This window comes from Lycium barbarum, chromosome 5 (assembly GCF_019175385.1).
Source record: "Lycium barbarum isolate Lr01 chromosome 5, ASM1917538v2, whole genome shotgun sequence".
Taxonomy (NCBI): Eukaryota; Viridiplantae; Streptophyta; class Magnoliopsida; order Solanales; family Solanaceae; genus Lycium; species Lycium barbarum.
This window is the reverse complement of record NC_083341.1, coordinates 17,252,040-17,279,969: the sequence shown is the minus strand read 5'-3', so window position 1 is coordinate 17,279,969 and position 27,930 is coordinate 17,252,040. Positions and strand designations below refer to the sequence as shown.

The 27,930-nt window shown below is 34.9% G+C and overlaps 2 protein-coding genes and 1 non-coding gene across 3 annotated transcripts; all 3 read right to left on the bottom strand.

Annotated features, from left to right (window-relative positions):
* Positions 1 to 637: 637 nt before the first annotated feature.
* On the bottom strand, positions 638 to 15,409 carry LOC132640583 (uncharacterized). Its single transcript, XM_060357221.1, has 17 exons — positions 15,392 to 15,409; positions 10,023 to 10,163; positions 9,361 to 9,458; positions 7,810 to 7,922; positions 7,485 to 7,720; positions 7,012 to 7,060; positions 6,826 to 6,928; positions 5,293 to 5,342; positions 4,973 to 5,080; positions 4,498 to 4,647; positions 4,238 to 4,328; positions 3,516 to 3,622; positions 3,261 to 3,407; positions 2,541 to 2,696; positions 1,977 to 2,111; positions 1,682 to 1,879; positions 638 to 1,009 (listed from the first exon to the last, which is right to left on the bottom strand). Exons 3-17 carry the CDS (start codon positions 9,431 to 9,433, stop codon positions 860 to 862), a joined length of 1,866 nt encoding a protein of 621 aa, XP_060213204.1. The 5' UTR covers positions 9,434 to 9,458; positions 10,023 to 10,163; positions 15,392 to 15,409; the 3' UTR covers positions 638 to 859.
* A 4,787-nt stretch (positions 15,410 to 20,196) lies between these two features.
* Positions 20,197 to 22,604, bottom strand: LOC132640582 (peroxidase 3-like). Its single transcript, XM_060357220.1, has 4 exons — positions 22,341 to 22,604; positions 21,564 to 21,761; positions 21,304 to 21,466; positions 20,197 to 20,614 (listed from the first exon to the last, which is right to left on the bottom strand). The coding sequence occupies exons 1-4, from the start codon at positions 22,542 to 22,544 to the stop codon at positions 20,238 to 20,240; spliced, it is 942 nt and encodes a 313-aa protein (XP_060213203.1). The 5' UTR covers positions 22,545 to 22,604; the 3' UTR covers positions 20,197 to 20,237.
* Positions 22,605 to 24,939: 2,335 nt separating this feature from the next.
* Positions 24,940 to 25,039, bottom strand: LOC132643111 (small nucleolar RNA Z157/R69/R10). The gene has a single exon (XR_009583554.1). It is a non-coding gene; the product is annotated as a small nucleolar RNA Z157/R69/R10 (small nucleolar RNA).
* Between the last annotated feature and the right edge of the window lie 2,891 nt (positions 25,040 to 27,930).

Here is a 27,930-nt window from a genome sequence, read left to right as displayed (position 1 = left end):
GAAAAGTTGGCAATGATAGGTCTAAGGAGAGTTAGAGGTAGACTTAGGAAGAATTAGGGAGAGGTGATTAGACATGACATAGCACATCTTTCGCTCACCGAGAACATGACCCTAAATAGGAAAGCATGGAGATCGAGGATTAGAATAGAGAGTTAGTACGTAGCCGAGCGATTCATGTCTTTTCTATATGGGAGAGCATGATTCTAGCTTAGAGCACCTTGTCTGCTCCATCTTCTACTTATTATTATTATTTTACTATTCTCTTATTCTACAATTGTATTACTACTGTGGTTTCTAATACTTTGTTTGTCATTACTATTTTTATTGTTAGTGATTTTCTTTTCTAAAATATTTTCGCCATAGCTTTTATCCTTATATTTGTCAAACCTGTTTCTGAAATATTTTTCTTGAGTCGAGGGTCTATCCAAAACAGCCCCTCTGGTAGGGGTAAGATCTACATAAAACCCATCCTCTGCAAACCCCACCTCTGGGATAACACTGGGTATTATTTTTTACCGACTTCCCAATTTAAGAATTTAAATTCATTTAATTATTCAAGTATAACCTTTTATATGTATTAAATGTTATTTAACACACAAGTCTAATTAACATTGTAAATATTAACTACAAAATGATAAAATAGAACAGATGAGTTTCAAACAATGGTCAAAGTTTGTGACTGATACAGCCTTTCGGATAACTCATTACATGTGATTCGCCAAGAATATTGTCACCTTCCTTGGTCTCTAATGCACCTTTGTTAGTTGTTAGCGAAAGGTTTCATTCAGATATTGATGTAATTTGAACAAGAGAAAGAAGAAGAAAAAATGATTGTTGTTTCTTGATCAACAAAGAAACGTCATTGCCATATCTTGATCCACTGGTCATGACTCACTGAAGCTATGGTTCCATTCGGAGGTGAATCTGCTAATGAAGAAATTATACCATCAGGTGCACTGCATGGCCAAGTTATGTTGCTCTGGGAGATTGGATTCCACAACTCCAGAAACTGCAACAATATGCAATAGTTATTAGATGAAGAGGGAAAAGGAGAAAGAAAAATCAAGAACTATAAATGTGAATAAGCTTCAAACATGAACAATTTCATTTGACATCGAAACTACTCAGTAGTTTAGAGATCTAATAATCCTGAATTCCCATCAACACAGAAGTAGTCACTGATTAAGCCCCGCGGAATGATCAGACACCAGTAGGAAAGCAAAAGATGAAATTAATATGCAATCAACATTTTCTTTATTGAGATAAAAAAAAAAAAAATTAGCAAGAATAACAATGGTACTATCGGAAGCAAACCTCATATCAAATGTGCACCCTAAGACATATCATTGTGACACCAGAACCCAAAGTTGCAGATATCACGTATTCTTACCCTCCTATTATTCCTTTTCCATTTCTTAGCTTTGGCTGACAAAGAAGTTCTTTGTTTCATTTCTTTCTTTTTCAGGATGGTTCAATATCTAAGCATCCTAAGTTAAATTTGTTATTTTGCAAATATCTAGAGACATTAACCGAGCCAAGTCTACAAAGAACTTATCTATGAGCATCCTAAGTTAAATTTGTTGGTTTGCAAATATATATAAACATTAATCGAGCCAAGTCTACAAAGGAATTATCGAGCTCAAAGCTTCAGCAGAAAATGTCCACATTGCGTTAAGCATACCTTATCCGAACCAATCACCAACACTTGACCGTACCGAGGGTGGAAAGTGCACGACTGGAACTTATTGCCACTGGAGCGCAGTTCATGTATACACTTTCCTTCACTAACAGACCATATCCGTGCACTATCCTCACAAACGGATGCCATGAAATTTCCACTCATATCCCAGCAGATTGAATGGACGTCTTTGACGTGTCCCTATAAATCAAAGTAAATGAACCCACATTGATACGATATAGTAACAGATAACAAATTTAAAACACGCTTGATCCATAATCAAGAATAAGCATCTTACTTGTAACTTTTTTTGGATATTGTTAGTTTCGACATCAAAGATATTTATAATATTTCTGCTCGAAACTGCCAAAGTGTCCCCAAGTTGAGGTTGAAATCTAACTTGTTTACCACCTCCCTGCATCTGTACCAAGAGCTAATCAATAAAAAAATTCGTGAATGAATGATAGCTAATTCTCAATAAACCACTGTTTATAACACTGTACAATGCGTTGCTGTATGTGATATGGATGTTGATTCAAATAACAGTACGAAACCCTTTTATTTCCTAAACTATCTTTTTGCATGTGTATTCACATGCAACCAACTACTGATCTTGAAAATCTTGAAATTGCTTGGAATGAAAAACGAAAGAATAATAAGAAAAACATTTCCTACAAACAAATGCAGGAAGTCATGACAAAACAGATTCAACAATGATTCATAATCAGGTAACTAAGTAATCTCCAAATTAAAATGGAAGCAGAAAAAACAGCTAACTATCAAATTATGGAGCCTTTGTATGTCAAATAGAGATACCCCTTTACCAACATCTAAAAAAAAGGAAGGAAATGGAGACACCAACCTTTAAAATGAGTTTGAAATCGCCCGTACTGACATCCCACAGTCTAATATCATCATTGCTATCACAAGAACTGAGGAGACCCACATTTGTTGGATGAAAATCTATTGACATCACATGCCCAGTATGCTCGACAAGGTTTTGGAAAGGGTTGCTTGGCTGGATTATGACAAAATGGTGAGATATGTACAGTATCATGGTTGTAATAGACACGGATCAAAAGGAAGCAATTCAAGAGATTAGACAATTATCATTATGAGAAATCCTGATAACCAGAACAAAAGAAAAACTAAAGATTCTGAAGATCTAAAGATTGCATAAGACGTTTTGATACCAACAAATTCCTCAACTATTGACTCAAATGAAATGTATTGTAGACAGCAAAACATGATGATGCTGATATTTGATATGATTACGATTAAATCTTTTGAGCATCCTCACTACAGACATAAAGAATGTGGCAATAAATGTCACATCGACAATTCTCCGAGCAGCTAAAAAATATATATGTTCTCGTCTAAGTACAAGCAAAAGAATCAGGATAAAATTAACACAGAAATCAGAAGAAAAGTCCAAGAACAACGAAACCATAGAACTAGTGAATATATATCCTGGTGATTTGACTCTGTGCTGACTGCTACTTCTGAGCCATTACAACTTAAAAGAAAAGTAACTGAAAGACTCATTCGACCAAGGATCTGCAATCGCAAATAGAGGTAGTACCTTGGCTGCATCCCATATCATCACAGTTCTGTCAAAGGAAGATGTTGCAAACACCGTTGAGTTTGGTCTAAAACGGATATCTGTAACAAAGTGAGCATGACCTTCTCCAGAATTAACATTGCCATTTCCCAAGTCCCAAATCAGAACCTAAACATAGATTGCAGTACAATTTGTTAACAGGAAAAGTTAAGATAACAGGAGGCGCCCTCTCTAATTTGACCAACTAGAATGCTGTTGACGATAAATAAGGCCAACCTTCCCATCTTCTCCAGCAGTAGCCAACAAATCTCCTTGTGAGTTGAAGTGGCAACATAGGAGCTTACTCTTTGTTTGAAGGTTATTAATCTCTTTGAAAGAGATGACTGCAAAGCAATATGAAGTCAATTATCCTTTGTGCCGATGACTAGCAATTTATCCATCAGGGTAAGAGACTGACAAAGTCAGAAGCTACAGTGCTTAATCTTAAAACCTAGATGTGACACCACATCCTTTCCATCCTTTTTTTTTTCATTTTAAAAACAGTTATACTGAACAAATGTAAGATCTTGCAATTTTTCACGAGAGGAACTTACAGATGATAACACCTACTTACCACCATGAGAAGCTGCCACATCACTACTTGCTTTTAAGCAAAGAGGTTCGTGACAATTTACAATATCATATATCAATGGTCAACCATACACCTCCAGATATGTGCAATGAAGCTTTCAGTATAGTTCCTAAAACACTAGTGGCATCTGGAAGAATGAAGCAGGGTATAATGCTAATAAAACCTGCATGATTGGGTTCTCTTGGGGTAAAGTTATTTCCTCAATATAACAGCATTAGATGCACAACCTAGCTGGGTGAGTATAGAACCAAACAAAAAGTGATACCACTTATGGAGGATTAACTATTTCTGTCAACTGTCAATTATCTAAATTGCCACCTTTTTAATATTAATTTTCTTAGGAAACATTAAGCTTGCTGTCACCTACCTTCCCGTTCAGCTTGAGTGTGTGCAGGCGCAGCAAAACTTTCCGTCAATGCATCAACCAGACCAACGGCAGTAGCTTTCTCTCTCCCAACCTACAGCTCAGGAAGACATGAAATGAGCAAGAATAACATTGATGACGACCATATATAACTCATTTGTTCAATCCCCAAAAACGATGCCGATGTCTGTCAGAGACACAGTGAAATGCAAACACAAGCACACAAAGGGCTTTAAGAAGTAGATGCAGAAAAATGATCTTACAGGTGCCAGAGAACTCGATAGAGTTTTCCTCTTTCTGCCACTCTGCACTGCAGGTTGCTTTCCAGAATTTCTCATAACTCCTCCCATAGAAGCAATTATTTGCTGGTCAGCTGGTAGATTCTCCGGAGTTCTTCTTGTATCACCAAGCATCTGTCCAATGCCAGAAACAAGAAAACAAGAAGAAAAGTAAGGCAGGAAAAAGATCTCGATCACATCAGTATAGTAGGATAGCCTCTATTTTGTCCCTCAATCTGTTGATTGCTGGCCTATGCAAGTACTCTAAAAAAATTTGCCTCTTTTTTCTTTCTGCTACATAGGTTCCTCCTTTTAAAATTGAGTTTTAAGTTATGGTTCTTATTTTTACTAATAATAACTTGATTTCCAAGGTATTACAAAGAGATTTCAAAGATCAGAAAATTCTGAAAACCAATTACAATCCCTATGAGCGAAATGGTTACTTGAGTATTCAACTTACGCCTGCATCTTTTCCACTCGAGTTAGCTTGAGTGAGCATACAAAAGAAATCACCAGAACTTGCAGAGGCAGGATCCAATGTTTGAACTGCAACATTTGGCAAAACATCCTGTTGATGAAAGGATGTAGTTCTCAGAAACTGTACCTTTTTAGTCGGCACTATTACACTGGGATGTACAACTTTGATGGCTAATGACTGGGGGAATTCAGCCAACTCCTTGTGTTGAATATGAAAGGAATGAACAAACTAAAAGTTGAACTGAACCTAAACACCCTAATGGACTATACATTTCTATCGATGCAAAAGTTTAAGGTACTCACAACAGATGGCCATCCTTGATGAGATGCTTGTTGGAGAGATCTGCTGTTCCCTGCAGGTACAATTCGAAAAGGAGATCAAAAGGAACTTTAAAATTTTAAAAAGAAAGATAAGGAGATCTACAGGTACAATTCAAAAAGAAGATCAAAAGAAATTTAAAATTCTAAAAAGAATGATAAGGAGATCTAAAAGTGAATAAAAATGCCAATAGATCTACTATCCTGATGGAACATTATATAATATATCAACAAAAACTAAGCCTTAATTCTGAGCTACTTGGGCACATTGTACAATCTAACTTCTTGTGGTGATTATAATGAAGAGCACTCATCACACTGATTATTTTGCTGAATCTGAGTCTCAAAGATTGTCTGTTTATTTCATATTTCCTTCCATGTTAGTTTGCCTAGTGTCTTTTGCCGTGATAACTTCCAATTGATAATGAATCGAACTTGAAAATGAAACTGGAACTAGAACCAAGAAACCATAGTAAGTAACTGTTGGTCAGCAAGTCAATGGAATTAATTGCACATACAGAGTCATCTTCAAAAACCAAAAGATAAAAAGAAGGGAAGGGAAAGTGCATTGTATAAAAGTTCCATTTTAAGAACTTTACTGAGTGCCTCTGCCGCATACTTGCTTTGGTGGATCTTATTCCTAACCGCTTCCATATGCTCATCCTTTTCTTACTTCAACTTGGAACATGCATCTTTACCCAAATGGGGAAGTGTGTCATATATAATCTTAGTTGACTAATTTGATTCAGAAATTAGCAACAAGCATTTAATAATTTGGGAGAAAGCAATCACTATCATCGAATACTCCTTTAATAATTTTTGAAATGTTTGTATCAGAAGTTATGCAACACAATACACTCGGGTTACTCATGGATAAAGCTTGTTTTACAGGAGCATAAAAGTAACAGACTACTCATGCCTCTTCATCATTTTCAAGGATAATAGGTGACCTCTCTCTTTTCCCACGACTTTCTTTCCTAAATATAGAATCTAAGTAGCAGTTTTCTCAAAATATCAACTTCTCCATCCTATGCTTAAAGCAAGATAATAATCAAACAATCTTTATTTGGATGGAGAGTTTGATGCATCCGGGAGTAGGTGGTTGAAGAGCCCGATAGCAAGAGCTGCAAAGCATCTGTTATTAGTTTCCTACTAAAAAGAGGAATGTTTAATTTGTCCTCGAGAGACTGATAGGTAACAAGTAGATCAGCAAAACCTAGTCAACGTTTTCATATATTAGCAAAAACTGAACATTCTTAATCTGATTACATGTGCGTCTTTCAACAATGCAGTTCCTCTTTTCAATTCGAAAATGACGAAGTGATAGAGGTATATATACACACATTAAAAGTGAGCCAATCCTCTTCAGTATATGCGCATTTATCCTTCTGATGAATTGTTTATGCTAAAAATAATTACAGATTATCTTAATAATCAAATATCAGCCATTATCATGGCAAAAGACAAAAACATATATAAACTAAATGCAAAATGTTTAAAGCTAAATTACAAACAAACCCGCATCAGAAAATTCTGGTGAAGCAGGCAAAACATTAGCAGGGGCATGATTATTTGGTTCCATTCGAGTAGGTTCTCCCCAGTTTATGCCAGGTATGTCATCCTGGAAGGAATAAAAACTTGTCAATTATTTTCAACTACTTTTTTATTAAAAAGCTTGCAAATGTGTGGGGAATGTAAACATACTCTTGCATTCCACTCTGGAGGAATAGTTGGCATTTGCTGCATTTGATCGCTGAAGGACATGAACATACAACATACAGAATTAGAAGATTCTGATATGCAAACCCAACAACCAAAGTAATGGTTTCATATACAAAACATGCTTGGACTATCAAGATACTGTGAAAAATCTCTCATATTACACGCCAAGCAGTTGGTTCTAGTTACTAGACTAAAGAGCATTCCTTAATAGCCAAGTTTTGCAAGAAACTCTTGACATTTCATATATCAGAAGGTCATAATTAATAGCAATACACAGACAAAATAAGAACGTGATTTTGGTCAATCTTCTTTCGTTGCCATAGCAGTTTTAAGACAATGATATCAGACAAATTAAGGAAACAAAATCCACATCGCGTCAAGCACTCAACCATAATCCTTGTTCAAGTAACTAGGCAAAAATGATCAGTTTAGCAATAATCATAACATGCTATTACCCAGGAAGCTGTAAGTCTGATAAATCCGGTAAAGCATAAAAGGCATCAAAAGATGACAACAAGTCTAAAAATCTAGCGTCCATATGATCAGGGCCGCTAGATTCCATCACAGCAGAGGATGCCGTCAAATGAGGTGACGGCATCACATTAGAGATGTTTGCTCCCGTATGATCAGAAGCATAGAATTGATTTGCGGGACCGCTATCAGCCACAACATTTTCCAGAGTCTGTTCGACCTGAGAATTCAGAGATCGAGCATTGAGTTCGAAATTATTTCATATCAGTTAAACATGAACATGGCATATAAAGGGTCCATGGGTAACACCTTATCAAAGGATTCGGCAGCAAATAAAGGAACGTCAGGGAAGATAAAGTTGTATGCTTCATAAAATTTACCCCAACACGCTTGCAGAAATGCTTCATGAGGAGAATCGATGGCTGAAACGAATCACAAAATCAAAAATCATCACTCCAAAGCTCGATATCACATTATCACATTACGTCAACTCCATCAAACATCTTTTCAAGATAGTAAATGGCAATTAATACAGTTAAAACATCCAACATTAGGTAACTATAATGTACCACATCAATCAAGGAGAATGCCCTCAACTTATTAACAAATTTCAAGAACAACATGATCAGCAATGCACCATATGGTCATAAGTAAGAATTACCAAACTAATTAAGCATAAGAAACTTATGACCCTTTCAGGTGTAATAAAAAACCCATTACTAAGGCTTCATTTGTTTGCACTTAATGGAGGTTTGAATATGAATGGTTCAGACCTTAGGTCATTAGTGCATTTGTTTACATTAAGATCTAGCCACTTATTTGGTCTGAATAGGTCTTAATCATTAAGATCTTGAGAAAAGCCTTAATATCATTAAGAGATACTTTTTCACGGATAATTTTTACCACTACTCTGTCCACAACCACCAACTTCACTCCCAACTCATCCTCCAAACCAGCACCCACCCACCACCATCGCAACCCACTCTCCACCCCTACCCCACCCACCACCACAACCCACCTTTGCCATCACAACCACCACTACCACCCCACCCCTACCCTCCCAACCTCCGGCGCCCCACCACCTATCCACCCTCACCCCAACCCACTCTCTACCCCCACCACCACTAACTACCACTGTCAACCACCACCACCCTCCCAACCCCACCCCCACCACCCATCCACTCTCAACCTACCACCCCCACACACCACCACCCACCTCCATCCCGTTACCACTATCAGACACCACCATCACTGTTACTAGTCTTTACTATCAACCACCTCTACCATCATAACTAGCACCACCGCCAACTACCACCAACACCATCATCAACCACTACACATTCTTCAGCCGCCACCACCAACACCACCAATTACTAACATCAACCAACTTCACCATCACAGCCACCACCACCGCCAACCGCCACCAGCGCGCCAGTTACTACAACACCAACCACCTCCACCATCATAAATATCACCACCACCATTACTAGCCACTAGCACCAACCATCACCAACACCACCACTACAAAGATCACTAGCGAACATAAATGTTTAATAATTATTTTATTTTATTAAATTTATATTTATTTTCTACTATTTAGTTCCTTTTTTATTTAACTTGTATATTTATTTTGTTTAAATAAATAAATTATGTACGAATAGATGTTGAAAAACAAACAGTCTTAATCATTCAGTGTTCAGATCTAGAGAAAACATCTTAATCATTCAAATGTTCATTCAGATTCAGACGTCTTAATCTTAATGAAAAAAAATAAGGCCTAAAACACATATCTTCATTCATTAGAGGATCAGTTTTAAGCATCTGATTAACGAATAGAATTCATTAAAAAGAGTTACTTACCATCATGATTTTGATTGGTAAACAGTTCGCAGAAGAATACCGCGCCAGTCTGATGGAAACCTCTTTTAAACATGTAATCGAGAATGATTTGTTCAAGTCTAAAAAACGCAAACAAATTAACAGAGAAGCATGATTAAAAACAGTCAAACAAAGGGAAAAATTCTCATAAAGTTAGAAATCAAAGGAAAAGTAGACAAGCGCAGATTATCAAGTGTATCAAGCATTAAAAAGGTAAGTACTAAATAACATTGAGGCGTAGTTGCTTTTGCTATAAAATAACTGGCGATCTAACACGTAAAATCTTACAAATGTTGAGCCTCCAAACTGGCCATGATCACCAAAAGCAAAGCCTTAATTAACCGCAGACAAGAGAAGGGAAAGAAGATTTGAGCAAGAACAATTAGGAAAAATGAAGAAAGAGCCTCAAGAATAAAAATCCCACTTAGATTATGCAAAGAAGAATACACACACAGAGAGAGATAAAAAAGAGAGTTGAATTGAGAGAATGAGATGGTGGAAATGAAAGATGGAAGCTTTATAAGGGGTGATTGAAAGTATAGTAAGTGACAATACATGCAAAAGTGAAAGAAATAAAAAGAAGATAGTGTATATATAGTGTAATCCCACAAGTGGGGTCTGGGGAGGGTAGAGTGTACACAGACCTTACCGCTACCTTGCGAGATAGAGAGGATAAATGGTGATGCACCCGTGTCGGATTCTCCAAAAATGCACTACGTTTGGAAAATCTCACACGCACCCGTCGACATTTCCGAAGAGACCGAGCAACACAGGGAGAAAAGGACCTAGAGATTTTTTATCCTTTGATATTTTACCCATAGTAATAAATAACTAAATAAAGCAAAATGAATAAAGAGGTGTTAATTCATATTAGAGGCGAAGTCAAAATAGAAGCCAATCCTAAAAACCAAGCAGAAGAAGAAAAAGAAATCAATTGGTTGTCCAAGTCAAAGTTTTTTAGGTGACAAACAAACAACAGTTTTTACTGCAACTCTTGACCTCCGAAGCTCCGAACAAAAGAGGTAACGGTAAAAGTTAGTGAACCTTCTTAAATTTGAGTTAATCTAATAGACACTTTCACAATTGGACAATCACTCATTAACTTTCTGCAAATACCATTTCGGTCTCTAAGCAAATTTTGCACTGAATTCCATGTCAGATACTTAAAACTCATAAATCTCTCAACAAGAAACAACCCCCATCCTTTTATTTTATTTAGGATACACAAATTAACAGTAGAAAAAATATTTACATTATCTGTGTATTTAACTTTATATAAGGTACCCCTCCGTTTCAATTTGTTTGTCTTACTTTCCTTTTTAGTTCGTTTAAACCTCTTTCCTTTTTAGTTCGTTTAAACCTCTTTCCTTTTTTGGCAACTCTTTAGTTTCAACTTTCCACATGGCATGTTTAAGACCACAAGATTAAAGGGCATTTTAGTACATTCATCATATCTTTAGTTTAAGACCACAAGATTAAAAGTCTATTTTACTTTCTTAAACTCCGTGTCAAGTCAAATCCAAAAAAAACAAATTGAAATTGAAGGAGTAGTTACCATCTTTTTTCGTCTACCAGCCTATTTATTATTAAAACAATTAAATTTTAAAAAATAAAAAAAGGAGTTACCAATCAGTTTAAAAAGTGCAAAGGTATTGAATAAATTTGAAATACGTTACACGATGTGATCTAATTTAGATTTGCATTTGATTGTTGCTAATTGCTTACCATATATGTATTTAGGGTCTGTTTGGAAAGCCACCTGGTAACTGGAATTGGTGTGATTACTAGGGTAGTAATTACGCAATATAATAGTTACGAAGACCTGTTTGTTTGTCATATCGTAATTACAGTGTAATTAAAAGCGTACTGTTTGGTTGCACAAGTGTAATTACAGTTTGATTAAATTTTAAAAATAAAAATTAATTATCAAAATTTAAAAGCTAATATTTGACAAATATGTGCATTTATAAATGATACTAAATTAGGTATTAAGATATATATTGTTTCTTGAAACTATATCAATTGATAATCATATTTTGTAACTAATATTGTAAAAAATAATTGATATATATTTCTTAAATTAATAATATTTTAATTAATTATAAAACTAAAAACATACATTTTGTTTTTCCCTCAATGCTTTATTTTTCAAAACACCACCATGTTGCCCCTGATGCACTGACCCCTACTGGTCAGCTTTTTGTTCAAAGTGTTTGTCACGATAGTGAGCCTTCATCATATGAAAAAGCAGCTTTGAACCCTGCTTGGCAAGCTGCCATGTCACAAGAATTTCAGGCTCTTTATGCAAACAACACTTGGGATCTTATGCAGCTACCAGTAGGGAAACAAGCTATTGGTTGTAAGTGGGTTTACAAAGTCAAACATAGAGCAGATGGCAGAATAGAGAGATTTAAGGCCAGATTGGTAGTAAAAGGATACACTCAACAGGCTGGTATTGACTATACAGAAACATATTCTCCAGTAGTCAAGATGACTACTGTTAGAACTTTAGTAGCCTGTGCAGTCAAGAAGGGTTGGGACATGTTTCAACTTGATGTCAACAATGCATTTCTTCATGGGGATCTCCATGAAGAAGTATATATGACAGTACCCCAAGGTTTAGATGTGACTGACACCACCTTAGTGTGCAAACTCAACGAATCACTCTATGGTTTGAAACAAGCAAGTAGGCAATGGTATGCCAAGTTGACTGAAGCAATGTCCTTCAGAGGTTATCAACATTCTCATCATGATTATTCCTTGTTCTACAAGAAAAATGGTCTTTAATGGTGTTTGTAGCTGTGTATGTTGATGATGTTATTCTAACAGGGACAGACTCTAAAGAAATCAGAAAATCTCAAGCTATACTTGCATGACACATTCAAGATTAAAGACCCTGGCAAATTACACTACTTCTTGGGTCTTGACTTACTCAAGGAATATGAATGCACCACTCTTGGCCCTTTCTCTTCACCTCTCGATCCCACCATGAAGCTCAGGGCCAAGGAGGGGACACCGCTGACTGATCCAACATATTACAGAAAATTGATAGGAAAGCTTGATTTCATTACAACACCAGACTAAAAATTGCTTTCAGTGTGCAACAGTTGAGTCAGTTCATGCAGGATCCTAGGGAACCACACTTACAAGCAGCATTTCATCTGCTCAGATACTTGAAGAAGGATCCTACTTTGGGTATTTTCATGTCAAATGATCCAGACTGCACAGTAAAAGCATTTTGTGATTTTGACTGGGCATCTTGTCCAGACTCTAGAAGATCAGTTAGTGGATACTTGGTTCTAATGGGGAATAGTCCTGTGAGCTGGAAGTCAAAGAAGCAAGAGACTGTCTCTTTGTCCTCAGCAGAGGCAGAGTACAGATCATTGAGAAAAGTTTTAAGTGAGCTAGCATGGTTACAAAGACTGTTTAATGAACTGACTATTTGTTGTCCGTCTCCTATTGTAGTGTATTGTGACAGTCAATCAGCACTTCACATAGCTAGAAACCCTGTTTTTCATGAGCGAACCAAACACATAGAGGTGGATTGTCATTTTGTTAGGGACAAGCTACAGGAGGGGCTCATTTCCTTGCATCACAGAGCCACTGCTGATCAATTAGTGGACATTCTCACAAAGGCTCTCACTGGAATCAAACACTCAATTATGCTAATCAAGTTGGCTGTGAAATCATCACCACCAACTTGAGGAGGGGTATTGAAGATATCAATTTAAATTAATTAGTTAATTACATTATAGTTAGCTAATGATTAGAGTATGTTAGTTTAGGAGTTAGTTCGTCATGCTTAGCTGTTGACAGCTGTAAAGTGAGTTGTAAATGTGTATATAACTTTCAGTTAGTGGAAATAAACATTTGAGTTCTCATTTTCACAAATTCAGATTTTTGCTCCACACTTTCTCTCTCTACTCGTGAACTCCATTGCAGTGCAATCACCATTGTTTCAGTTCGAGTTTTCTTCTTCAAATCAATTCATCAAAGTTTAATAACTATGTTGTACGAGGTTGAATTTTAGCTAGTCAGGAACTCTCACGTTTAGAAGATGAAGGTAGCGAAAATGATGATGCTTAGATGAATTTGTGGGTATATTAAGAGAGACAAGATTAGGAACGACGATTTACTAGGCAAAGTCCAAACGCCAAACTTTAGACATATTCGCATGAGATCAAGGCATTTATTTGGCTACACGTCAGATATTTTCACGACGTTCAGATGAACAAATTTCTGCACAGAACCGGCAACTCGTTCTTCGAATTTCAACAATCAAACAAATGATTCAACAACCAAATCTACCTCAAATAAACTCAAATTTCAAAGGCAAGTTTCATGTACCATAAAGAACAAACCCAAATCATCAACTTGCCAAAGCAACAATAGACCTAATAAACCCATTTTGCAACAATGGTGATTTGTCATTGTTTTTCAAGCTTTTCCAACGTTTTTTCAAGATTTTCAACCATCGTGAACTTATTGTTTCAGGTAAAGCGAAACAAAACCAATTCAAATCCGGGATTAATGAATAGCAAATTTTTTGGTAATCTCAAATCCTAGATAAGAGGGAAAAAAAAAAGGGGAGGAGAAGGAGGAGAAGAACCGGTGTAATCAGGTTGATACTTGTTTTGGTCACTTACTACTTTGAAAACATTGGTTTTCAATGTGTCTTTCCACAAACAAGCTTTTGAGTATGAAAACTATCTTTTCGCTTTGAGCAACATGATCAAATTTGAAATATACACTACAACAACAACATACCCAATGTAATCCCACAAGTGGAGTCTGGGGAAGTACGCAGACCTTACTCCTACCTTGGGAGATAGGGAGGTTGTTTCCGAAAGAACCCCGGCTCAAGAGAAAGCATGACAAAAAGTTAGAAAGGATTGAAGAAAGTAAAGAAGTCATGGCAAAATAGTAAAGATAAGCATTATGAAGAAAAGTAACAGTAAATGCAGCAAACTATACTATAATTGAAGTACAAGAGATAGCAGATAATAACAGGAAATCAAAGGACAAGAAACTACCAAGGTAATACTACACCTACTGGTATGGAAGGATACACGAGACCCGCTCTACCACCTACTAACCTTCTACCCTAATCTGCATCCTCCACAACCTTCTATCTAAGGTCATGTCTTCAGTAAGCTGTAACTGCGCCATGTCCTGCCTAATTACTTCTCTCTAATACTTCTTCGGCCTACCTCTACCTCTCCTGAAACCGTCCACAGCCAACCTCTCACACCTTTGCACTGAGGCCTCCATGTATCTCTCCTGCACAAGCCCAAACCATCTCAGTCTCACCTCCCGCATCTTGTCCTTAAACGAGGTTGCTCCCACCTTGTCCCGAATAACTTCATTTCTAATCCTATCCTTCCTAGTATGCCCACACATTCATCTCAACATCCTCATTTCCTCCACCTTCATCTTCTGGACGTGAAATTTCTTGACTGGCCAACGCTCCGTCCCGTACAACAAAGTAGGTCTAACAATCGCTCTGTAGAACTTGCCTTTAAACTTTGGGAATACCTTGCCTCCATTTCACCCACCCTACCCAATACGATGTGTGACATCATCAATCTCCCCATTTCCTTGGATAATGGACCCAAGGTACTTAAAACTTCCTCGCTTTTGGATGGCCTGTGACTCAAGTCTCACTTCCACACCCTCGTCATGTGCTACATCACTGAACTTGCACTCCAAGTATACACTCAAGAAGATGTATTATTTTTTCAATTGATTTTGGAACTTCCAAGAAAAAGACACCATCAATTGTGATGGATGGTTAAGTGAGATGAGGAGGAGAAGAACCAATGTGGAAAAGAAGTGATTAAAATTTAAATACATTGCAAATGCTGACTATGTTTTAAGCAGCCGCCCTAAAAGTGACTTTCTCCCCAATTTTGTGAAAAAAAGAATTACTGATATACCATGTACGGCACTACTGCAGAGGCCCAAACATTTTCCGGCAACATAAAAACCAAAAGATTTGGTTAATGCAACCTACCTTTTGTTTTCCTCTTTTTCTCATTCATTAGATGGGAAATGAAGCTTTTGCTGGCAAGCAAAAGTTTTAAGGCAGGAAAGTAGCTACCAAGGGGAGTGGCGTTTGCATTGTTTAAAAACAATTTTTGGTTAGCATTAAATCTTACCTTCAAAGAAAGGAAAGCAAAAGGAACCACCTTTCCTCGGGCATCATCAACTTGAATAGCTTATGGCTCCTAAGAAAGGCATCTTCTTATCTGTAGGGAATACAATCACGGGACAAATAAATAAAAGAGAAAATACATATCGAAGACAGGAATGCCCCATATATACATACTGATTTTCTGATATTCTGTAACAGATCAGACGACTACTAAAAGAAGAGAAAAATGGAGTTCTTGTTGCAGCTTCCCTGCTGTTCATGTTTCTGCTTCATTAAGCAGAAAAAAGGGAAGTCGAAGGAGAAGGAACGTAAGGAACATTGAAAGAGCTGTTAAGTTCAGGACCATTTTACCGGACCTTGGAGGATGGAAAAGATTGAGCAAAGGATCTACATCGCCCCTTCTGTTGCTTTTCCGACAAGATAGATCAAGGTTGAGCTTTCGATCATCACCTGTAATAATAAATCTGATTTCAAAAGCTTCTACTGGTCTTCTTGCTTGTATCTTCAAGCCTATTTCCTCCATTTGATTTTCAACGAAAACAAACCCGGCTTGAACTTAAAGAAACCTAAAGGAGAAACAAAAGCTATGCATTATATTCAACTGTTGTCATGTGATTGAAGCACATAACTGTCCATAAGATTAAGTTGAACTTGAGTAACAATGCAAAAAGCTGAATGCTATGTTGAATGAGTAGCAGGTTTACAGATACAGAAGACAAAAGCAGGCCTGCCACAAAAGCGGTCTCTCTAACTTCAACTAATATGAAAAAGTTGGCAGTTGATTCATAGGCAAAATCATCACACAATGATAAACAGCTTTCAGTAATGACCCAATTGAATTACTTATCAACAAAAAAAAACTCCAGAACTGGATGCAGCAAAACACTGTTCGTACATGATTTCAGACCGCTCACACTGCACACAAAAAAGATTGTAAGCCTAGGCACCAGCTTCACATCTATTTTCTTTGACAGCATGAAACGATTTTGAGTCAAAAAAACTTCAGTATGGCATTAGCTACTTGATCACTACTGACTTAGATTTGTACAGACATAATGGTCAAAAACACACTTGACGTATCACTTTTTTGCGAGTTTCGTACTATTAGGTGTCTGCGTTTCCAACCTCAACCATCACCAACTATTTATCAAAACACACCTCAAAGCCGACTAGACCAAGTGTTTGAATACAATCATCAAAAGGCACATGATAGCTTATTTTGCCCATAAAATTTCGCCATACATTCATATGTAGGTAAAAAATAAACTATACACCAATACAAGTGAAATCTTCAATAATCAAATACAAAAATTTGAAACATACCTGCTAATCTTCAAGATTTTAACCTCCAATAAAAACTAGAGAAAACGATCAAAATAGCCCTTAATGTATGCAAAATGTGAGCATTTTGGTCCTAAACCCTAACTCTGTTAAAAACCTAAAATGCCATGTGATAGAGCTAAAAGAATACATATATCATTCAGGAAAACTCTCCGGTAAATGAAACAATAACAACAACATACCTAGTGAAATCCCACAAATGGGGTCTGATGATGGTAGAGTGTACGCGTACCTTACCCTACCTTTGGGAGGTAGAGAGTTTGTTTTCGATAGACCCTCGCTATAAGGACAAACAATTCCAAACAGCATGAGAAAAGAAATAACGGAAACGAATAAACTATGGCAACGTACTATAAAAGCATGATAGAGCAATAACAACCACAAAGTAATACGATAGTCAAAGACCAAGAGCGTAAAATTTATTAGGAGAAAATGAATTTTAATCCTCCCTATTATTTTTTGAAGCCACTAATTCTTTGTTAATCTCTTCTTCATTCAAGAATCAAAAGAAAATGGAGGTTTTAACAGATGACAATAAACCCAAATAACATCAAATGGACATGGCTGTTAAGGAAAAACAAATAACCAGTGTTACCTGTACTCGTAAGTGCTTTTATTTAGTAAGTAGGAAATTTCATTTTCATTTTTTCTGTTTTTCTTGAGATAAATGTTTCTCCGAAAAATATCAGAAAAATCTGAAATGTATTTGGGGTTAAATTCTGGTATTCTTAATTTGATCTGTAAATTAATGGACGGGCGTGTTTATGACGATTAATTGATAGAGGAGAGCAACCGTGTTTTCTTAACAAAGTTACGTTTTAGGACTAAAATGATCACATTTAACACTAGTAGTGTCGGGAAGCCGGTGTTGAGCCCGGTCCAAGATCAAGGTAATAAAGTAATCATTAAGTTTTAATTTATATCACACAGTTTAAATTTTAAGAGTCAAACAGTTTAATTTTAACAGTGAATTCGGGCAAAAAATCTCTAAGTCCTTGAAAATTTAGATATTTAAAAATTATGTGAAAAGTACTATAAATTTCAATACTTGACTATTCAAAATATTTAAAAGATATATGAAAAAATATTAATTTTTCTTAATTAAAAATTTTCTTTTCCTTTCAAGAAATGCATGTTGAGCAAATGATATTTCTTTTCTTTTTTCTTTATCTAATATATTTTCTAAATTTGCGTTATAATAATAATATTATAACTATGATATAGCCCCAAATACATTAGCATTCGCTAAATTTAAATAATTACATCATGTCTCGATGCAACGACGTATATATCTAATAATTTTGTTCCTTCTCATTTTTATTTTCTTTAGGGATCGATTTTGAAATTTATTTTCTAAATATTTATTTTTTATTTTGAAATTTATATATTCAAAATGATTTTTTTAATAAAATTTAGATCAAGAGAAATTTAATGGCAATTTTAGAATTACTAAGAAAATATGGTTGATGCTCTGCCAGTACCAAATGAGTCTCCAAAATTATTATTATTACTATTTTAGATTATCTTTGTGCATAGCTATTTCTATTAGATGACATCATCACCATGCACAACTTTTTAAATATTTTTAAAGGGCTTAAATTATATGTACCATATTATTGGATGTGGCAACCCAAGTAAAAAAGAAATAATGTAGGGGCAAAAATAAGACATAGAAAAAAAAATCATGGTACATACCTCACCTCCAAAAAGTTAGTCTAAGGGGCCATGTATTACCAAAAAGGGTTTGAAAATATCTTGATTTATTGAAAACATATTTTGGTATATGAAGTAATAAATAACAAATATAAGGGCAAATATTTGAAAGAGCAAATCATTTTTAGTTGGCAAGCCAACTAAATGGTTACAATGTAACTAAGTACTACAAAATTCTTTGGATTGCCTCTTATATATAGGAGTAATTTCAATTAGATGTTATGTATCAAGCATCAAAATAATCCAAACCTCATAAACTAAAGACCATTTTGATAGTTCGGGTCATTCGCACAAATGCCCTATTTCCCGGGTGGCCTTCGACACTTTAAGTGACCGAAAATATCTCTGAGATTTTGGATTCGAACCCAACAGAGTATAAAAAAAATCGCAGGGCAAGATTTCATAGCAAATTATGCCTACTCAGGCAAAAGTTATGCCTCAAGGCATAGTGTCTATGTAAAGCATGTCTAGTCTTGCATATTTTTGTAGAAATTAAGTTATTCTACAAACTATGTCACAAGGCATAGTTTCTATGTCGGAAAAGCAACTACATAGAAACTATACATTAAGGCATAGTTCTGTAGTACTATAGAATTATGCCTTAAGACATAGCTTTTGCCCGAATAGGCATAGTTTGTTATGAAATCTTGTCTTGCGAAATTGTTTCTTTTTTCCTCTGCTGATGTTCGAACCCGAATATTTAGTTTCATAGACCAGCGAATAAAGGTACTTTGGCCCACAAATTTTCATTAAATGAGAAATAGATACAAAAATTAAAGACCACCAATTAGAGGGACAAAAATTAAAGACCAGTACATATGAAGGCCAATCCGCAATTTTTTGTGATAGGTCTGGACGAAATAGTGAGAAAGATTCATTTTTTTGTGTGGATTGCCCTTCAAAGGCACTGGTCTTTAAGTTTTGCCCCTCAAATTGTTGGTCTTTAATTTTTGCCCTTCGCTTAAAAAAGTGACCGAAAATACCCTGAGATTCTGGGTTCGAACACCCGCTCAGTCAAAAAAAATTTAAAAAAAAATCGCGAGGCAGAGTTTGTCTGCAAACTCTACCTTGCAGAGTTCTACCTTATAAGGCAGAGTTTGCCTTATGCCGCTTAAGGCAGAGTTTGCATAGAGTTTCATGCAAACTCTCTCCAGCTTAAGGGTAGAGTTGCTACCTTAAGGCAAACTTTACCTTGTAAGGTAGAACTATGCCTTATTATAAATCCAAATTTAGCCTTGCAAATTTTTTTAAAAATTTTGACTGAGCGGGGGTTCGAATTCGGAACCAGGAATTTTTAGGCGAAAGACAAAAATTAAAGACCAGCAATTTGAGGGGCAAAGATTAAATATCACCCTCGAATAACGGCAATCGTGCAAATTTTTTTAGTTTTTTTTTATTTTCCAATTATAGTTTCCAGTTTTATTTTCCAGTTTTGGGTTTTATTAAAATAGGTGGGGTGTTTTAATTGATTGAATTTTCCATGTAGGACGCGATTGACATTCACGCGCAAGACTAAAAAAATGAAACTCACATGTAAGTCAGATTGTGTGTGATAGACACACTTAAGACTAAGTTCAATAGGAACAACACTTAGTTAAGATGTCAAAATAAAAAATAAAAAAAAGGACAAATTTAAAGGGTTGCATATGCATTAAGCCAAAAAAGAACATATTGAGACCATATGGACACTTTCTCCACGTGTTAGTATAAAGAAGGAAAAGGCCTCATCTGGATGTTGGGTAGGGACGTCGGGTAGTCCGGGTAGTAATGATTGGCCAAAAGGGTAGGTAATGTCCTGAAACTCCCTTTTGAGTAAAAGCTTGTAGTAACTAAGATCAAATGTCCTGAAACTCCCTGGATCCATTTCGACTATTGTTGTGTTGTCGTTGATTGATTTGCATTTTCTGGCCTTAAGGTTAGCTGCGTATTCGCTGTCCAAAGATGGATCTTGAGTACCAAAAGTCCCAGTAAAATTGTATAAACGCGTTGAGAATGACGAGCAATGAGAGACTCCAATGGTGTGAGCACCTGAAGGAATTAAAATAAAGCAGATATTTGTAAGATTATTTTCTTCTATTTAAATCGTAAGTAAACACATGTAATCATTTCCTTATCATATACAAGCGATTATCTTACTATACGTGGCAAATTAAGAAACGGACCAAAACTGAGTGTACTGCCTCTATTCTTTTTTTTGGTGGACCTAATATTATTTGAAGGGCAAAATAGGTTTTTCATTTACTGCAATTATTGAAATATCTTTTGTAATTATTTTGAATTATATGTGGTGCTCTTACTATTTGGAGAGTCAAATTAATAGGTTCTTCATTGATTACGGTTTTTTTGAAATACATTTTTATTATTTTGAATTTGAAAATTCTATATCTGATCAGATTCCCATCGAAATTTTGTTTAGTTTGACTCTCATACTCTAATGCTTACTGCATAAAATTTGAACGTACGAAGTACTCCCTCCATTTTCATTTATGTGACATAGTTATTGCGTAGTTCAAACGAAGAATAGAGATTTTTGAAACTTGTGGCTTAAACATATCATATCATTTGTGTGGCTGCAAAAACTTCTCAGCAAGAGTAAATGAAAAGCTTATGTAGTTAGTTGTTTCCAAATACAAAAATGTGTTATTCTTTCTTAAGTAGACTAACAGGAAAATAGTGTCACACAAAATGGAACTGATGAAGTAATAATTTTTGCTTACCAGATAATAGGACCAAGTCTTTGAGGTCAAGACCCTTCCTAGCAAAATCAGTTTGTAGAGTGGAAAAGTTACTGGTTGGAGCTGGGAGGTCTGATAATGTCTCTGAAGCATTAGAAATTCTACCATCTCTTCTTCCAGTTGGTACATTCCAAAAAGGACCTCCCTATCATTCCCCAAAAAGGAAAAAAAGATGGTGACAATTAACAAATAGAAAATGGTTGAATAAGTTGGAAATTAGATAGTTCAAGTTGTTGGCTTACTGTGACCACAACAGAGTCTCGAGCAACTAACGTAATAATATCAGCACAAGAAACTACTTCAGGGCATTCAGCTTCAACTATTTTCTTCACATCATCAATGAATGAGAAACCTCTCAGTGTTAGATTTGGGATTCCCACTTTTTCAGTTTGGTTTCCTGTACTTGAAGTGAAATTCAAGAGCACAGATGCATCACATCCCTACAAATGACAGCCCAAAAGGTAAGAAAAAGGAACCAAGAAAATAGCACTTTAACTATAAATGCAATTGTCAAATGAATATCTTCATGTGAAATAGCACAAGATATGTATCCTACTCCCTCCATCTCAAACAATTTATGTCATAGTTAGGGTCTATCGGAAACACCCTCTCTATCTCACAAAGAGGTCTGCATACATCCACCCTCCCCAGATTCCATTCGTAGGATTATACTGGGTATGTTGTTGTTATTGTTGCTTAAAGGACAAGATTTAAGAAAGTAAAAGAATAAAAATTGAGATGTGTGGTTTTAAATGTCATGTCAGAGAGTCTATTAAGATAAAGCTATGTTTCTCGCACTTTTCAAAATTACTGGCGGATGCATGTTGGATCTTTCAAAAGTAGTACATTTTTGGAGGATTTGAGCAACATTTTTGGAGAGTTCGAGTAACAATACGAAGGTAAAGTAAGAATGTCATTACAAACTTATCAAACATAAAAGGGTGACATTCGTTTTTAAGCAAACTAAAAATGAAAAGTAACAAACATAAATTGAAACAGAGAGAGTACTAATTAGTTACCCTGACAAAGCAATCATGGAAATGCATTCTTATTAAGGCAGCAGCAAGAGATGGAGCATTTGGAATGTGTTTCTGGACATAGTCTAAAATAATCTTCTCTGCTTTTGGACAACTCTTGGCATAGAAGTTTTGTTGTAATTGAGCATGGCTAGACACTATGATACACATAAATATTAGAGGACACAAATAGCTAAATGTAGCCATTTTGTTTCTTATCTCCAAAAGAGAGTGTCGTACTACTAGCTTATTTATTTTTCTTTGTTGTGTATGTTTGTGTTATACACACATCAATTCCAAATGAAAATTTATAGGCACTGGACTTTGACAAGCAAACTAACATGTGCTTTTTTTAGTACTATACTCGTAACTTTCTATAATTCTACTTGTTTGATTGATTAATTAGTTACACTCTGTTTCTTGTTGTATGCACTCGTTCAGTGAGATTCATATTTCTTAATCACGCTGACCGACATTTCCTCTTTTATGCATAAAAACTCCTTATCTGATTTAGTTAAAAAATGTCATTATTATCCATCTTTAATACTCAAATTTTTTATCGAATTAAGATATTATCCGATTTTCTGATATTATTATTTCCAAGTGTATTTTTTAGAAAACAAGTCGCTTTTTCAAATAATTATTTTCTAGAAATTTACTTCCAACATACCGGACACACACTATTACTCCCTCTGTTTCACTTTGTTTGGCATTATATATCTCCTATTAGTCCGTTTAGAAAAGAATGATCGCATGTTATATTTCCTTCATAAGAAACTTTTACAGCCACATAAAATTCGGAGGTAGAGTCAGTATTTTTAGCATATGAGTTCTGGATCACAATATTTTTGCTTATTGGGTTCTAAATAGATTATTTGTACAAATTAAATAAATTTAACACACAAAAATACAGGATTGAGCCGAATTATTGGCTTATGCCGCATTAATTGTGGCTCCACCTTGACACCAATGTTATGGTATGTTTAAAACTACAAGTTTCAAAAGTCTTATAATCACACAAATATTGTGACATATTAAGGCTAGAAATTTCAAAAGTTTTTTTTTTAAATATAATAAAGTGAATATAGTGTAAAAGTAGCTACAAATGAATATGATTGAGTTGAATACATTTAACTTGAATACAACTTAGTTAAATACATCTAACTTGAATACATTGAAATCTGACTTGAATACAGTGAAATTTAACTTGAATGCACCAAAATCTGACACAGCCGAATTTTGAATACAATCCGAATGTTAAATACAATCTACTGTAACGCGCGACTACGGTAGCTATGAAATGTAATTAGCTAAAGTATAGCTATGTCTAAAAAATAACCCTCAAAATGTAGTCATTTATGTAAGTTTTCCATAAATAATTGGGTTGGTAATGCAAGAGTTTATTTTCCTTCTTATTATGCGGGGACGTAGGGGTCCATATGTTTTCTGTTGGATTTACGTTGAAAAGTCCAGAACAGAGATTGGTAATGCATCTGTAAGGATTCTGAGGCAATAATAAATCCCATGTCACGTTAATATTCGTTTGTTTTCCTTTTATTTCACTGTTTCATCTGCTTTTTGGGCAGATTTTAATGATATGAATATGTAGGGTGTATAGCTCTTATTGCTTCAAATAACAACTGTATTTTGTATCTTACTAAGACGATAACATAAGATTAGAGCATATTAGATAAAAATTTTAAGAATCAATTAGCTTGGTGTAGACTAGGGAGCCGTTTGGACATGATTTCATCTCATGAGATGAATCATGTTTGGACATATAATTTTATTTCTTAAGTTGTAATTTTTTTTATAAACATAAAAACCCCACAAGTTGTGAAAACTATAAAAAAAAAATCAATTCTTATACAATTTTACCAAATGAGTAAATCATAGTTCATAATAAAATTAATACGCTATTAGATTGTCTTTCTAAAAATACAACATCAATTGATCAAACTTTAGTTCAATAAAAAGAAAAATTTAACATGAATAGTAATGTAACTACTCTTTAATATAATCCTCCCACATGGTAAACATGATTGGTAAATATATTTTACCAACTTGCAGATTAATATTTAATACAAATGGTTGGTAAACATGATTGGTAAATATATCTACCAACTTATGAGTCTTTTTTATAAAATATAAACGTATGAGTCAAATTTTATATTTATATTTTTTGAAATCATAATTTCAAATCTCAAATCATGCCTTTTTGAATAATTTGGATTTCATCCCATGACATGAAATCACATGTTCAAACGCTGATTTCATCTCATGATCGCATGTCCAAACGCCTACTAATACCGATTGCTCACTCTATGGAAGGATGGAAGTCCATAAATCGGAAGATTGTGCTCAAATCCACCTTCGAAAGCCAAATCTGGTTGATGGAGCACTGTTGCTATGGATTCACAAAAAAGACTATGGTTTTGAAAGGATTAGCTCGGAAAATTGATCAAAGATTTGGAGATGGAGCTTGATTTGGGAATTTTTTCGAGTCAAATTTTAACAAAAATTTTGGTAGCAAAAAAAAAGTGGAAAATTAAAATCTTTTAAAAATCCAAAATGAAAAAATAAATAAAAAAATTATAAAGAAAAGTGTGCTCAGACAGCCAAGGGTTTGTCTTCAACCAACGGGGGTCTAAATCCCCAGATCAGAAACTCTAGTCCACAAATTGTATCATCACTGCACACAATTAAAAAATCACTAATTTCCAAATCAGTGAGAAAAAAAAAATAGTGTTTTTGAACGAAAAAATTTAAAAGTTTTTCGGCATTTAAAGGAAAACTGTTTCCATGAGTTTTCCCAGTGAACTAATTTAGTGGAAAAAAATCATGTTTTATAATATAATTTTTTTTCACTGATTGTCCGTGAAAAAAGTCTTTATTTATAGTAATGAGAATCAATAAAAGAAAGTTAAAATGTAACATTAAAGAGGAACTGAATATATTAAGAGAGAGAGAAGAGAAGGAATAGAGGATGCGGCAATCAGCATATCAAGAATAAGGTGATGAAAAGAGGATATACCGAGGTAGAATATAGGGAATTTTACATAAATGACTATATTTTGGGATTTAAAAATTGTCATAGCTATATTTTTAATATTTACATGGCATAGCTACTTTTCTTTTTTTCACTGTATTCGTTTTGTTTTTCCGCTGTATACATTTTTTTGGTTGTATTCATGAATACAATGATTTTTTTTTTTTACACTATATTCATGAAAATGACTATCTGTATTCATAAACGAGCTCGTTGTATTTAATAATACAGCGAGTAAAACTGAATACATAAAAACATAGATACTCCAAAAATTAACAAATACACCCTAAAAAATATGAATACAATCTAAAATATTAACAAAAAAAGCTCGAAAAGGTGAATACAATCGTCTTATTCATGAATACAACAGCACCAATCACTAGTTTTGGCCAGATCCGCCGGAAATTTCACAACAACAACGCTTATGCTAATAAATACACCCTAAAAAAATGAATACAATTGAAAAACTTAACAAAAAAAGCTCAAAAAAGTGAATACAATCGCCGTATTTGTGAATACGACAACTTCCGGTGAGATCTGACACCGACGCCACCAGATTTACGAAAACATCGCTGTCACCAACAACCGCCGATGTTATCCTTCATCGTCATCGTCACCAACTCCGCCATTAAAATGAAATCGAAGCTTGTTCAAGAACCCTAACAATGTCAGAAACATTTTTTTGTTAAAATAAAAAAAATGGAAGAAGATATTCAACAAAGTACACATAAAAAATAACTAAAAAATGAAAGAATTGTTGTGTGTTTTGAGAGAGAGAAATAAAACGGGTGTGTGTTTTTAGAGAGAGAAGATAGTTGAAGAAGAAGAAGGTGGGTAAGTACAGAGAGAGAGTCAAAGAAGAACAGACATTTCCAATGCTTTTTTCTTTCTTCCCTTTTTCTTTTTTACTTTATTTTATTTTAATAGTTATTAAGTGTCATTAAGATACAACTATTAGCTATGAGATGTAATTAATTGAAACTATAGCTACTAAATATAATTAGATAGTAGTAGTTAGTTACATCCTGTAATTATCCCTAGAATGGAATAGGGAGGATTATTTGCAAGATTGGCCTTCGCTGGGGGTGGTCTTTCATTTTTGTCCCTCAAATTGGTGGTCTTTAACTTTTGCCCTTCGCTAAAAATTCCTTGGTTTTGGGTTCGAACCTTTCTCAGTCAAATTTTTTTTAAAAAAAATCGCAAGGTCGGCAGAATTTTACTTGCGCAAATTCTGTCTTGCGTTTTTTTTTTTTACTGAGTTGGGTTCGAACCCACAACCTCGAGGTATTAGGCGAAGGGAAAAACTTAAAGACCACCAATTTGAAGGACAAAAATTAAAGACCGCCCCAAATGAATGACAATCCGCGCAAAGATATGAAATTTGATGGGTTCTAGGATTATTATACTAGGGTTCTTGATGGGCCTGCACAAACTTGAGCTTCCTCTTGGTTTAGATCAGATAAACTGTTTTTGGACTCAGTCAGGCCCATTAACTACTATTACTTCTGCACATTCTAAAGTTGTATAGTACTCTATTTACTAGTAACATTTTTTTTTAAAATATTTACTTTTATTACCTTTATGTGACACACTATATATTTTCAATAATAAACAATCTAACATAAAATATTACATCCACATAATCACATATTTAATTTGCATCCGCGTAATTTTTTGCAATAGTGTTTAACATTATACACTTACCGTAGACAATGTATCAACCTTGTATAAAGTGTATAATAATGTATAAAAGGGTCATTTTGGGTAAAATTAAAAATATGCACCATTTTGGGTAAATATTTCCTCCAAATAGACATAGAGTGTTATTTTCCCTCTTTTTAAATACGAAAAAGGGCTAAAAATGCCCCTTATCCTTTTTTGGGCTCATATTTGCCTCTAAACTAACAGACCTAACATCTGTTAAAAATCATGTGACGTGCCACTCTCCTATTGTTTTTTATACGTTTATGACGTATAATGTAGATTCTGCAAATTTTCCCGTTCTAAAGTAAGTAATACTTCACCGTGAAGTTTGTCGGTTTGATTTTAATTTCTCGGATATGTTCACTGGTACTGAACATATTTTTATTTTGATTAGCTTTTATCTTGTGGTTATTCTTCTCTGCTTTCGCAAGGTAGAGATAAGGTTTGTATACGTTCCATCCTCTTCAAATCCCACTTTGTGGGTGAGTATTTTAATTCAATTGAGATAAAACCAATAGAAGAGTGACACATTACATGATTTTTGATAGATGTTGGGTCTGTTAGTTTAGGGGCAAATATGAGCTCCAAAAAAAGGATAAGGGCATTGGTGAACCAATAGATTAACTATGAGCATTCATGAACCAAATATGATAGGATACGGGCATTTTTACCCTTTTCCATTTTAAATGTATTTCAAAAAGAACAATAAATGATATTTAATCTTAGTATCTCCTTTTTACAATTGATGGACATGACTTGTCGTGTTGGGACCTTCAATCACTACCCATTTAAAATAAAAAAATGTGAAACTCTCTGCACCACTATTCAAGAAAATGTTTT

What these genes read in the sequence shown, in the direction of transcription:
- LOC132640582 (XM_060357220.1), bottom strand. Translation starts at nt 22,544, where the DNA reads ATGGCTACATTTAGCTATTTGTGTCCTCTAATATTTATGTGTATCATA. An exon ending in TCCATGATTGCTTTGTCAGG is followed by an intron (nt 21,762 to 22,340) that starts GTAACTAATTAG and finishes TGTCATTTGTAG; the next exon opens with GGATGTGATGCATCTGTGCT. An exon ending in AGACTTGGTCCTATTATCTG is followed by an intron (nt 20,615 to 21,303) that starts GTAAGCAAAAAT and finishes TAATTCCTTCAG; the next exon opens with GTGCTCACACCATTGGAGTC.
- LOC132640583 (XM_060357221.1), bottom strand. Translation starts at nt 9,433, where the DNA reads ATGTTTAAAAGAGGTTTCCATCAGACTGGCGCGGTATTCTTCTGCGAA. An exon ending in CTCCAGAGTGGAATGCAAGA is followed by an intron (nt 6,929 to 7,011) that starts GTATGTTTACAT and finishes TATTCCTTCCAG; the next exon opens with GATGACATACCTGGCATAAA. An exon ending in ACCAGAATTTTCTGATGCGG is followed by an intron (nt 5,343 to 6,825) that starts GTTTGTTTGTAA and finishes TTGTACCTGCAG; the next exon opens with GGAACAGCAGATCTCTCCAA.